This window comes from Pochonia chlamydosporia, chromosome 4, assembly GCF_001653235.2.
Source record: "Pochonia chlamydosporia 170 chromosome 4, whole genome shotgun sequence".
In the NCBI taxonomy this organism is placed as follows: Eukaryota; Fungi; Ascomycota; class Sordariomycetes; order Hypocreales; family Clavicipitaceae; genus Pochonia; species Pochonia chlamydosporia.
The window spans coordinates 778,992-793,062 of NC_035793.1; the positions used below are offsets into that span (position 1 = coordinate 778,992).

The following is a 14,071-nucleotide window of genomic DNA, read 5'->3' on the forward strand; positions in this document are numbered from 1 at the left end:
CCCACAGCCTTCAGACAAGACACCCTATCTCTCGGCGCTGTCTTCCGCTGTATCAGCTACATGGACAAGGCACTTAATCCTACGACTAGACAGGTTTCACAATGCCCTTGGAAATGAGCTACCATCCAACGCCCGTTTGGCGTGCCGAGCAAAGTGGCTCATCAGTCCTTTCAGACACGAAGTCAATTCATCAATAATTTCGCTCTTCGAGGCCGCGGAGCACCACACTGCCATGGTGGAACGACGAGAGTGACGAGGCCCGTCAGACTTGCCTGGTATAACTGGTCCAAGGGCATGTTTGCTCCTCTCATATCCCTGATGTGGGCCTGCGTCGCTGAGTTAAGCTGAACCTCCGGGTCACTCATCATGTATCATGGCTCTCGCTTCCACTTAGTCGGCTATCGCTGTATTGGCTCCCCACACATCTTTTGGCTCCTTTCCTGTTGGTTGATTCCCAAAATGACTGACATACTGTACTCACAAGCAACCAAGAGTCAAAGTAAAGTATGGCTAAGAATTCTAGGTACGATCACAGTTCTGAGTTGTTGTTCAGGAAACCACCAACATCAACTGCCATGCCACTTTAGTACATTACCTGCCGATGCGGCCAAAGAGCTCTCCGTTTACCGCTAATCTTGTTGGTACAATGCGAGCCTCCATCAACCACGACAGAATGAAGGTATAGACAAAAATGCAACCTCTGTGACCGTAGCTAGACCATAATACTTATTCGCTGTGACTACGAAGAGTTTCGAGTGCTGTAGTTCAGAGACTGGGGTTTTGGCTAACTTTGCTAATAATCTAGTATCCCTCTGATCTTCAAACCAAGATAATACGAGCAATATTGTGTTTTGCCACTTTCTCACTCCTCGGCGCATGCAAAAAGCAGGCTTTCATCCTTTATATCTAGCTGGAACAAGCAGTATTTTTTTTAAACCCACTATACTCTCGGTTCTCTACTTGGAATAGATGCCAGAGAAAAGAATGCAAACCTTAGTTTGCGGGTGATGAGCAGTTGAGGCAGAGCCTGTGAATGCGTGCGCATACGCAACCCTTGTCCTTCTGTTACACCTGTGACTTTGTCAAATCTCATAAAAAACCTATGGTTTGATGCACTTTCATCAATTCTGTTGACACAAGATAGCAAGTTCAAGTTCAATATGCTTCTTGTCGCAACTACCGTCTTTCTGCGAATTCGCAAAATTTCTTGTCGAAATGCTGGCAGATCATCGTCGCAGGATCGAAAACAAAACAGCACCTCAATACAGGAAAATAAATAAGAAAAACACTCCTGATGAATTTTATACCACGCCGATTGTCAGAAATTCAGCTCCGGGTTCGATAACTAGGAATCTGTGGATGACGAGCATTAGTATAGAGCAGTCATTTTCTCGAGCATCATCGCAGCCCAGGTGGCGCAACGGGAAATTCCATCCGTGAGACGAGTCGTAACTGATTGGATGCCGAACATGTACGACAGAGGAATTCAAGTTAACCGAGCACTGGCCATACAGGAGTACAAATTTCCGAGTTGACAAGGTTGGCGAGAACCTCTGCAGCAAATACTCTGACAACGATCTCAGAAACATGAAACCAGCGACAAGATTCCACGAATGGGCTTCTCAACCAGGTTTCGGTGTCGACTTTTCAGAAGTTTTTGCCATCCTGACACCTCGCAGCATGCAGGATGCCACGTGCTGACGATCATCAGCAGTGGGACGGGCAGCCTTGTGTCTATGCTCAAGCTTGCCGGTAGGGCTTTGCAGGGCTAGAATCTCGTCCAGTAAATTCGCTAGCAAAGCGGAAGGTTGATACGGCAGGGATGCCTCAAGATGGGGGGCATTGGCATACATGTACAAAACGTCGCCATTACTAGACCCAAGAAGCTTTAGCACACCATACCCCAGGGAGCTGCAGGACGATGGATCTTGAACCTCGACTAGCGTGGCCAGAAAACAGCGAGCAGCAGATTGATTGACTCGGGACCAAGCATACCAGAGCAATGCCGCCGGAGATTGCTCACATCATTGGTTGGTTCTCCCACAATTGACCAAAGCCACCCGCACAATGCGATGGCGCAGGAGCAGCGAGAAGCGATGGCCTGACCTTGTTCCTCGATGTCCCCTTCCCTGCCTTGGCCCGTGTGGTTCTGTGCATCAATTTGCCTTCTGTTCCAGGTGGAGGAGTGGGTGTTGACATTCCCGCACGATGGCCGTTGATCAAACGGTAGCGTTACTATGACATACCCGACATAGGCATAGGACGGAAAGAAACCAATTAATCTTGCTGAGACGTGAAGATCGAGAAAGCGGATGTGAAAGTTAATCTGCTTGAGTCTTGCAGTACATCGAAGGGTGCTTGTTGTTTCTCCCGTTGTCAGGAAGGCTGGCACATAAGGACCTGTTGTCGATCAGTGTGTCGATTTGATAACAGCTCCGAGTCAGGCAACCAACCAACCTACACACTCCTTGTCTGCTTGGCGATTACTCATAGCCCGCATCGTCTCACTTCGCTTACGTCCAGGTACTACGTAGCAGCTGTCGCCCTGTTGAGAAAGTCGAGAACCATAGCGTTACGAATCTTGTGGTGAACAGTTAGCTTCACATCAACGAGCCGCCTGGGTTTGCCGTCAGTCCCGTCCTGTCACCAACATCGCCAGGGTCCCCAGTTGTCCCCCCACGAGTACCAGGCTTTGTTTTACTTCCTTGAACTGATGATGTCCAAATGGACACAGCTTACAGCGTGCTACTCTCTCGGCGGGTGAATCATGGATCGATAAGACGTATCGGCGTCTCGTGTGGTTTTATTTTGGTTTGGTGAACTGGCAAATATCGCAGCCTCGATATCGACTCCGACTGGGGTCCAGGATTTGGCACTGGCAAGGATAACTTCAGCGAACACAACCTTGACAAGCACTCCCTGTCTCGCTTGCGATTCTCTCCACTTATCCCTCTTCCCATTTCTTGCAATGCGAACTCAGGGTTAGGAACGTTGTGGGAGGCGTGGGGGCCTAACATCAAAGACACTGCCGAGCTTTATCCAGCAGACTATGCAACTCCGGAACAACTGGCCCCCAAGTCTTCCTTCTGTGGTACCATGTTAGGCAAGGCACATTTTACATACCGAAGTTCGCAATCTCTTGTTGGTTGTCAGAAGTGTTGGGTGTCCCCAGGCTGATCCCGCTGGACTCTTGGTTCACTACCACAAGTCGCTCTGCCTCTCGGGATAGTCACGGCTGCCTTCATGCACTTTTCTTCTGAAAAGAAATGTTAATACACCCGATTTGTATTGCTATGAAATGGCCATCAGTTATGCCTTTTCACCCATATACTCCTCGATTTTGCCCCTGATTCTAATCGGTGTATTGGTTGACATGGATAAATCCTTCAGACTCAAAACAACCATCATCACGTATGTTTGCAGTTGGGGAGTGTGGTCCACACAAACTACGCCATGTACACTTTGGGCACGGGACTTTGTAAGTGGCAATTGTATACTCCGTATTGCCTCTGAAGTTCCCATGGGTCGAGATGATGCATGCATCCGAAATTGGCTCATTCTGACGACGTGCTGTCATTCTCTCGTTCAGAAGCATGGTCTCACTGCGCATGTGCCACTCCAAGGCTTCTCTTGAAATGAACTTGAACCTGCCCTGCCAGAGAAGCCCGTTCATGGGTTGTGCACCCCTGCCACTGCCGAAGCGATGATTCCAAAGTGAGGCAGAGTTTCGGGATAACGTCCACATGAATGGAATCAAACTTCTGGACTGATAGCGGCGTTTAGTTCTCGAGGATAGTCTTGCAGGTTTCCTGTGTCACGTTGCTTGAGGTTTGAAGGCTCGTTTCAGATGCCACATTGACAGTGCCGTTCCGCTCACGGCATCAATCGTGGTGCGAAACGCATGACAGAGCTGAAGCAATGGCGTTATCAGACAAGTTGGATTTGATGCCAGCAGGGATCTAAGGATTGATGCAAGTATTGACGTAACAGCACCCGATTCTGCTAATTTGAACAAATTTACTAGTGTCAGCGATTTTGGTGTGACTCTGGGAACTGGTCTCAAAAACCGAGGTTTGGAGGCATAGGGTAAGCCAGCGAAAAACTCTCCATTCAATATAACTTCGACAAATTGACAAACAAACACTTCGCCGGCTAGGTGAACATTGCCTTTTTTGTCTTTTTTTCTTTTTGAATCTTGATATTTTTGATGATATGGAGTTGAACTGTTGCTATGGCTGTTGTTCAACCTATGTGTGGTAAGTTTATGACTCCAACACCAAAAGTTGCTGCCAACTAATGACTTATTTCCTTCCTCCCAGTTTGCTTGACGTGCCCGAGGTTGACACATAACCACCTAGCAAACTTGCCACAAAGGGGGAAAATGAGCATTTTCCGAAGCATATAAACATTTTCGAACTCGGCAGATGGCGACCAAGCGATCTTCAAAATCATCTACTCTAATCCAGCGGCGGGTTACGAATAGCGCATGATCGAGTGGAAGCGCAAGCCTATGCAGTGGACATAACTGTCGGCAAGATCCAGACTCGATATTTGTGAATATTTGCGAATATTTCGTAGTCGGGCCCTGTTGCAGGAGACGAAACAGGTTTACATCAGGCAGTGAAACAACCCCTCGACTGCATTTTTTTCCTCGTGATTTTGAAGAGGACATAAGTGTTCTTTCTGACAGGCGACTCGAATCGCGACGGGGACAATTTGATGCCGAAAATTCGCAAATCAATAGAGAACTACTTTTTCCACTTTTTCCTGCTGTACGAGTTGGCACAGGCGCCACTGTGATGTGAAGGGATTTTTTTCCCCTGCAAGTGATACGGAGTATATATTGGCCAAGTCGCACCGCCACAGACATCGCATCTCGCATCACGCATTACTTCCGGGCGCGACCGATGCGAAAGAACAAATTGTCGACTTCGCCTCACGCGACAGATCACAAACTCTGTATAGAAGGGTCTCACACCACCAGTCGATGGATGAGTTGGGGTTGTTGCCCAAATTCGACGGCATTGTTAACAACAGCCTCGCCCAGCTCAAGGCGCGATGCAAGACCGCAACCGCAACCGCAACCGCAGGCCAAGCAAGCACTGCCGCTCGTGCGATTTGATGTTTCGCGTATTCCGCGTATTGTGTCGGACCCGGGCTCAACAGCCTGGCTGAGCCGACGGCCGATTTGCGTGGTTGCTTGGTCTCCGAAGCTTATTCGCTCAGCTTCAACGTGGCTTGCTGCGGTGACGTACTTCAGTACCTGGCGATAATTGGCATGGCACTTTGGGCTCAATGTTGCTTCAGGTTGCCCAGGTTGAGACGCCAACAGCAAAGTGTCAATCAGAAGCCAAGCCCGGCAGATTGAGTGCTTAGTTTGGCAGATGATATGCTGCTCCATGGTGCCAAGACGTTGACCAAGACCAACCAATGCGGAAACTATCTTGCGAGTCCTTTCATGTTCAATGTTCCGTCTTGGCGCGCATCACATTACTGAGTGTTGACTTTTTGTCGGTGCGGCGAGGGCCAGCGGATTCATGAGTTGCAAGATGTTACCATGTCAGATGCAATGATGACTTTGCTGTGTTGTTCACGAGTTGACATGCATTCAAGCTCATTCACTCATTTATTTGGTGAGACGATGCTAAAGCAGTTCAGTTTTGACCAGCCTTACAACCAAGCATTCGAAATGATGCCTGGCGCCCGCCCAGCCAATTTAGAGCACAGCCATCAATTGATGAGTTGCGGCATGGGAGGATCCACACGGCGGCACAAGATGCCCGAAAGGGGGAAACGAGAAGGACATGGAGGGAAATGATACATTTGTTGTGGATGGTTGTGGAGGATTGTGGATGATGGATGCCAAGATCCACCGACCGACGCATTAGCCAAGACAGAGACAGCCTCACCAGCACAGCACAGTACACCAGACATCACGATGGGACCGAGCCAAGATACTAGTGTATATATCCTCCGCATCTCCTGAACAAAAATGGGCGAGATTTTGCTCCTCGATGCGTGGGTGGCAGGCAGAAACCAAAGATACCTTGACCCCTAATATTTCCTACTCATTCAGCTCTGGCTCGTTTCGTTGCGCGACCATCACAAGCAGAGTCGAGATACCCCCGTCATCAATTACCCAATAACAGCAAAGAGGCTGGCGTCATTCAACACATGTGAATACCAGTCCTCAGACACAACTCTTGGCTGTACTTGGTAACGATTGCCCATCAAAATAAGTCCAAGTCTGCGGCACTCACTCAATCAACGCAAAATCCCCATGACTTCTCCGACATAGTTAACGTGAACCCGGTCGAACTCGTCCGCGATAGAAACCAACCTCAACTCACCCGTGAGCCCATACTGGGCAGATATCGATCGCCATGGATCTATTGCGCCAAACAAATACTCTCACCAAAAAGACGCTCAGAATTATCCTCCTTCGTCACTTCACAAGTACCATCTACAGCGCCTTCGTTCTCCCTGTCATCGCATCGCTCTATCTCGGTCTCGGTCAAAAATTCAATAACCCCAATAACAAATTCGGTATTGGAACCCCTCAGGACATATTTTCCCTTGGCGATGCCCTGGCCAAAGCCCAAGGCGGTCGCGATACCGTTGCCTTTGTAAACACAGGCCATTCTGGAGGGGAAATTGATCGCGTCATTGTCTCCCTCAGCAAGACTGTTACAGACGCAGGAAAGAACGCGACCAAGATTTCCAACGAAGACGATCTTGGCTATGTTTGCAAGAGCACTATCCGTGGTACATCCAATTGCTATGGCGCCGTTGTGTTTTACTCGTCTCCCAATGAGGGCAGCGGCGGCATCTGGAACTATACCCTTCGTGCCGATGCTGGTTTGGGACTCTACTTTAGGAACGACCACGATGACAACGACCCAGAAGTCTATACGCTTCCTCTGCAGCACGCCGTTGATGCGGCCATTGCTGGCGACTCGTTTCCATCCAGGGTGCAACAATACCCCTACACTCAGCAGACGGAGGAAGAGCGAGAAGCACAGGTGTTGCGTGAGTATCAGAAGACGTTTATCAACTACCTCAGTGTCGCGTTTGTCATTGCCCTCATCGGCGTCTGCTACCACATGCCGGGAGTGATTGCCACTGAGCGAGAGACGGGTATTTCGCAACTCATCGACGCCATGATGCCCGCCACCCGTGGTTGGCATCGACAGTTTGTTCGACTTGTCTCTCACCAGAATGCATTCATCATGACGTATCTACCTGGTTGGATAATTGCATCCCTTGTCTGTCGTGCTCTTATATGGAAGAATACCAGCGTCGGAATCATGATCATCTTCTTCATCCTCAGTGGATTCGCCATCACATCCATGTCTCTCCTTGGAGCCTGTCTATGGAGAAAAGCCCAGATGTCTGGCGTCGTCACCGCAGTGGTATGGATCGCATTGGGTATCGTCGCGCAAGCTGTTCCAAATCCAGGAACAGCCACAGTCGCCATTCTCGGCTTGTTGTTTACTCCCTGCAACTTTGTCTACTTCATCACCTACATCGCGAGATATGAGCAGGACGGCCAGGGCGCCAATTTGGCCAAAGCACACAAAGACAGTCCCTGGAAACTTCCCGGCATAATTCTATGGGTGTTCCTTATTTTGCAATTCCTCGCCTATCCCTTTATCGCCGCGTTTTTGGAACGCACATTGCATGGTGTCACGACTGGCGTTCGCAGTGCATCGTCGCCCGAGAAGGCCACTGCTCAAAACGGGGACGTCATTCGCGTCGAGAACATGACCAAGATCTACCGCCCGGGCTTGTTGCGTCGATTCTTCTCCTTTGTTTCCCCGCCACGACCCAAGGTCGTTGCCGTCGATAATCTTACCTTGACTGCGAAAAGGGGCCAGATCTTGGCTTTGCTCGGTGCAAATGGTAGCGGCAAGAGCACAACTCTGGATATCATCGCTGGTATTAGCAATTTCACCACCGGCAATGTTTCCATCGACGCTAGGGGTGGCCTTGGAATTGCGCCGCAAAAGAACGTGCTCTGGGATGACCTCACAGTCGAAGAACACATCAAGATCTTTAATCAGCTCAAGTCTCCTCACAAGTATGCCAGCAATGAAGAGACGGCAGCTCTGATTAAAGCCATTGGTCTGGCCCCAAAGACAAAGGCCATGTCTAAAACTCTTTCAGGCGGACAGAAGCGCAAACTACAGTTGGGAATGATGTTGACTGGCGGCAGTGCCGTGTGCTGTGTTGACGAAGTTTCATCCGGTATCGATCCGCTCTCCAGAAGAAAGATTTGGGACATTCTCCTGTCGGAGAGAGGAAATAGGACCATCGTTATGACTACTCATTTCTTGGACGAGGCTGATTTGCTCGCCGATAATATTGCTATTCTGTCCAAGGGGAAGCTTCGAGCTGAAGGCTCGTCCGCGCAGCTCAAAGACAGCTTTGGCGCCGGATATCGGGTCCATGTTCTCAATGCAAGACACATGAAACACGCTCCTGAAGTACCTGGGGTGCAACGCAAGGAACTATCCAACACCATCACCTACGTGGCGCCTTCATCTAGACTTGCTGCAGAGGTCATTCGCACTTTGGAACAAGCCCGGATTCCGTATCAATTCTCTGGCCCCACAATCGAGGACGTCTTCTTGAATCTAGCCGACGAGGTGAGAGAGAACGAAGAATTGAATAAAAAGCACGAGGAGGCTCGCCAGCTTCCCACCAAGGAGAGGTCATCGGACTCTGAAGATGCCGTCAAACACGCCGGAGCCACTCATCAGGGCCTCCTACCTGGCCGGCCCATCAACTGGGCAAGTCAAATCTTAGTCTTCCTTCGCAAGCGTCTCACAGTTCTCAAGACAAACTGGGTTCCCTATGCCATCGCGTTCCTTGTCCCTATTGTTGCCGCCGCCATAACACAAATGCTTGTCAAGGGCAAGGGCCCCGTGGGATGCAGTCCCAGGGATTCGGGGTCCAGAGCAGATTTCGATGACTTGACCAAGTTTTACAAATCCGCAAGCTTAGTCGGGGGACCGTCATCCAAGTTCAACGCCAGTGTAGCGAAAGACCTCACCAAGTCCATTGTTCCAGGTTCTGTCGATGTTGGCAACTTCTCCTTCAAATTGGTCGACTCCCTCTCGGAAATGCAGTCGTACATTGAGAGCAACCGACTTAAGGTATCACCTGGTGGATGGTGGCTGGGAGATTCCGGATCCGTTCCCACTATCGCCTGGAGAGCCGATAACTTTTCCATGTATACGTCCTTTTTGACGCAGAACCTTATGAACACGATGCTCGCAAATTTGACCATTGGGGCTCGATATACACACTTTGACTCTCCCATTGCCCCGGGTACTCTCGACGCTCTTCAGCTGGTCATCTACTTTTGCATCGGTTGCTCCATCTTCCCAGGACTGTTTGGGCTTTATCCAAATTATGAGAAACGCCAACAGATTCGTGGCCTTCAGTACTCGAGTGGAGCGAGAACGATTCCGGTTTGGGCGGCACATTTGCTCTTTGACTTTGCCATCATTCTGGTTTCGATGGCTCTCGTCACCATCATATTTGCCACAACTTCAGATATTTGGTACCACCCAGGATACCTGTTCCCTGTATTCATGCTCTATGGTATGGTGGCAATTCTCTGGTCATATTTCTTCTCGTTGGTGTGCAAGAGTGCGCTGGCGACATACGCGGCAACTGCTGTTCTTCAGGGTCTCGGATTCGCCGTGTACATGATCTCGTTCCTCTTTATTCTTACGTTCTCGTCGGCTGCGTCTCTTGACAAGAGTATCCTCATCTCTCACTGGGTCATCGCGATCATCTTCCCTACCGGTTCCCTTATTCGAGCGTTCTTTATCGCTCTCAATACATTCTCCACTACCTGTGATGGAGATAAGCTGCAGAGCTATCCAGGAGCTATGGTTGCCTACGGCGGGCCAATCTTGTATCTTGCCGTACAAGCCATACTCTTATTCGGGTTGGTTCTTTGGCTGGAGGTCGGTACTGGCAAGTATGCTACAGGACATGCCAAGACCACCGTCGAGGTCGACGATCCCGAGATTGCAAACGAGCTGGTCCGTGTTGACAACGCCGGACAAGATGCTGAGGGTCTTCGGGTCTCACATCTGACAAAGGCATTCAAGAAGAATACTGTTGTGGATAATGTCACTTTTGGTATTGACCACGGTGAAGTCTTCGCCTTGCTTGGGCCCAACGGCGCTGGCAAATCTACAACCATCTCTCTAATTCGCGGCGACTTACATCCTAGCCGTAATGGTGGCGATGTATTTGTCGAGAAGGCCTCCGTCATCAAGAACCGAGCACTTGCACGACAAAATCTCGGCGTCTGCCCGCAATTCGATGCCATTGATTCCATGACTGTGGAGGAACACCTGCAGCATTATGCTCGCATTCGAGGAATTTCCAACGTCGACGAACAAGTTGATGCCGTGATTCGCGCAGTTGGACTCGGCGTATACACCAAGGTCATGGCTCACACTCTATCTGGAGGTAACAAGCGGAAACTATCTCTTGCCATTGCTCTAACCGGCAACCCATCCGTTATTCTTCTAGATGAGCCCTCATCAGGACTCGACGCCGCCGCAAAACGAGTCATGTGGCGAACCCTGGAAACCATTGTCCCCGGCCGATCCATCCTCCTGACAACACATAGCATGGAAGAAGCTGACGCGCTTGCCAACCGAGCTGGCATCATGGCCAAACGGATGCTTGCTCTTGGAAATACCGACACTCTGCGACACCGGTTCGGCGATACACTTCACGTTCATCTCGTCAGCAAGACCGCACCACACTCCACCCCCGAAGAAATGGACTACATCAGGGGATGGATTGCGCAGACATTCTCGAACGCAGAAATTGAACAGGAGACATACCACGGACAGATGCGGTACTCCATTCCCTGCTCTGTAATGCCGCATGTCAAATCTTCCGAAAAGGGCGGCAGTTCAACACCAGGCAGTGCCATTGGACAGCTGCTGGTTATGCTGGAGGAGAACAAGGAGGCCTTGGGCATCGCCCATTACAGCGTCACTCCCACTACGCTTAATGAAGTCTTCTTGAATATTGTGGGTCAACATGATATCTTGGAGGAGGGTTATAAGGAGGAGAAGAAGCCTTGGTACAAGAAGCGTATCTCGGACTGGTTCTAGATTCACGGACCATGATATTGTTGTTTGTGGTTCCACCAGAGCGTTTTCTTTGTATTATGATATGTTTTTACTATATTTGTTTAAAGGGAATCTAATAGACTTTTGAGTAAGGATACTGTTTCTTGTAAGCTTAAAAAGCTCGTCCCAAGTCCCCAGTGCTCATCTAACCCTATCCAACATCCAGACACCCCCCGTCTGAATCACCTTCAGAGTCTCGACTCGCCATCACATGACGGAACAAACCAATACTCTAAGCAACGCCATATTGCTTTTCTTCGTGTAACAAAAACTCCACGACAGACCATCGTGCCCGGATAGACCAACACCCAAGGGGCTTGTCCGTATCGCACGCACGTACACCAGGTGTTTGTCCAACGAAATCCGTCTCAGGTCAACGTCGCACAGCATCTAGGGTGTGTGATCCAGAGAAACATTCTCAGCCCGCCGACTTTCCAAAGCGGACGGGGAAAGGGTCTCAAACAGCACTATCCCATGGTCCCAAAGACCCGGCCAGATCCCTAAGGGATAGGAATGTCATGTACGTGATGAGACCTTCTGCGTGATATCGCGCTTACTCCGCAAAAGATAGTTTGTGCCCTGCGAACGACCAGACTATGCAGAACAACAAAGACAGGTATAACCTGCAACTTTATGCATCCTTAGCAGACTCTTGTCCCACCGTATGCCACCACTGGTTCACAAGCCATGAGCGGAATGTCATTTCGCATAGAGTACTCTGTCCTCCGCATTCTTCGTATTAAGAGATGTTGGGAATCTCCCATGTCTGAGAGTATGTCACTGTGTGTTCAGATCTCCGTCGGGCCGGGAGCACAAGATCTGGAGAAACAGCTGCATATTTCCGCCTGTACTGTTCGTCTTGACAAATTTCTCATTCCCCTTCATCAACTCAGCACTCTACTCCTCCCAAGTCATTGGTCCCCCAGGCGAGGGGGCAAAAAGACTAGTCCATGCAAGGTGACGAGCTGTACAGTTTAAGAAATACCTGCATATCAACTTCAGCCGCTGACCACATTAACATCCAATTCGGGCAGCCGATCGTACATTAGGGCGACGACTGGTCTCCCTGCCCCGTGAAAATAATGTCGTGTTGGCAGCGGTATGTTGTGTAACCGTTAGCCGAGGCTGGTTCGTACAAGACATTTCGCACCCGATGCTATGATATTCGCTCAATGATAACTGACATATGCACACGCCCCGGTTCCGAAATTCCGAAACAAGGGTCTCCTGATGTAAAATGATTGGAGACATGGCGTTCTTGAGGACAGCGGAAAAGCCCAGCCGTACGCCTTGCATGGTTGTAGTGCATGTGCAGCTGCTCCGACGGTTGGTTTGGCCAGAACCGGGGATACGCCTTCCAATTAGACATGCGGCATGGGGAATATATACCCTTGGACTATCATTTCCGATGGAATTGGAACACGGGATATGGGCTCGGCCGGATGGCCTGTATGGATGTGTGCAAGGGTTCGAGAGAAGTACGGCACAGGGGGGAGAGCCCGAAGAAGAATGAATATCGACACCACTTCCAAACTGGGATTGTGCAGTATGTCCGGTTTAAGCTGTGCTGAATCACGCATATGACAGGTAGCGAGAGCTGCTAAAGAGCTTGATGGGTATAAAGACTTTGGTCGGCTTGTGACGGCATCTTATGCTAACAAGGTCGTATTGCTGGCTGGTTAGTCCCATACCGTGGGAGACGATCCAAAGGGCGCATCTCTAAACTCCCAGCTGGGGTTGTATCCTCGTGAATGGCGTCCTTCGCTTAGAGCATGAGTGGATTGTGAGCTTTGACAATCTATGTGGCCGTATAAGTCGCGTGTATTCACAACGAGAACGAATACCATAGTAAATAGCATTCCAATTACATCCTTTGACTTGTCAACCTAACAAAACTTTACAATTCGCCCATTCACGTACCAGCACTCGTCTTGCTAGCACCAGAATCTCTGCCGCTGGGGTAAAATGCGTCCTGCAATGTTGGAGCGCATGTGATGCTTTCCGCGCCGTCGGTAATAAACGACAAATCTACGGATGATGTGCTCCCGGACTCATGTCTCATGTATATCTCATCCCAGGGCTCGAAAATATGATCGCCGACAGCCCGTGATGGGCAGCGAGTTCCATGGTGTTGGTTACACTGCCTGTGCATATGCTATGTCGCTGCGAGTGTGAACCATGGCCATGTTTGGGTGGTTGGGCTCGCACAGCTTACGCATGACGATATCTTGGTCGGATGACAAGCCCTACGTGGTCTGGAGCTTTCTCAAGTGAGCTGGTTGTGAGTGTGGCTGTTTTTGGGGGGGGTTGATGTATCTGAAGCTCAAGGTACTTTGGTAACCCGTCTTTGGATCATACCCTAGAGGATGTGTCTTCTAAATTGTCGAGTTCATGTAAATACACATTTTAACTAGGGCGTCTTGCGGCGGTCAGAGCCCAGGAGCGAAATTTGGCCTGCCATAGGTTGTTACCAGCGGTGTTTCGAAACCTCGAAAGAGATATACAGTCATTCCCTGTTCCAACAATACAGCAGCCGCAGCTGAATCCATAACAAACCTGTTCATAGTGCGCCTAACATAGCGGTACGCAAATATCTCTCATTAGCTTGTTCAGTCAGATCTCGCCTGCACTTGTAGCAAACTACATCAAAGCGGCATCATGATTCGAAGTAGGACCAAACGTCATATGACATCACTCAAGGAATATACCAATTCCCAGATTCGGCCAGATAGCACGACAGTTACACAGCATCAATACCTTCAAGCCTCCCTCAAGGTAGTTCGCGACCACACCGGGATCTACCCGTATCTCTCAATTCCAAATAAAATCATATGTCATCTATCCATCGCATTCACATTCTACACATATCAAAACCACAGCGCGGCTAAATGACAGCCCTC

At 49.7% G+C, this 14,071-nt stretch overlaps 2 protein-coding genes across 2 annotated transcripts; both read left to right on the plus strand.

Moving 5' to 3' along the window:
- Window positions 1–3,298: 3,298 nt before the first annotated feature.
- Window positions 3,299–3,634, plus strand: VFPPC_17879 (hypothetical protein; the record flags this gene model as incomplete). Its single annotated transcript, XM_022429553.1, has 1 exon — window positions 3,299–3,634. The coding sequence occupies one exon, from the start codon at window positions 3,299–3,301 to the stop codon at window positions 3,632–3,634; it is 336 nt and encodes a 111-aa protein (XP_022285393.1).
- Window positions 3,635–6,383: 2,749 nt separating this feature from the next.
- Window positions 6,384–11,153, plus strand: VFPPC_07659 (ABC transporter; the record flags this gene model as incomplete). The annotated part of the gene is made up of 1 exon (XM_018286481.2): window positions 6,384–11,153. One exon carries the CDS (start codon window positions 6,384–6,386, stop codon window positions 11,151–11,153), a length of 4,770 nt encoding a protein of 1,589 aa, XP_018143131.2.
- Window positions 11,154–14,071: the final 2,918 nt, after the last annotated feature.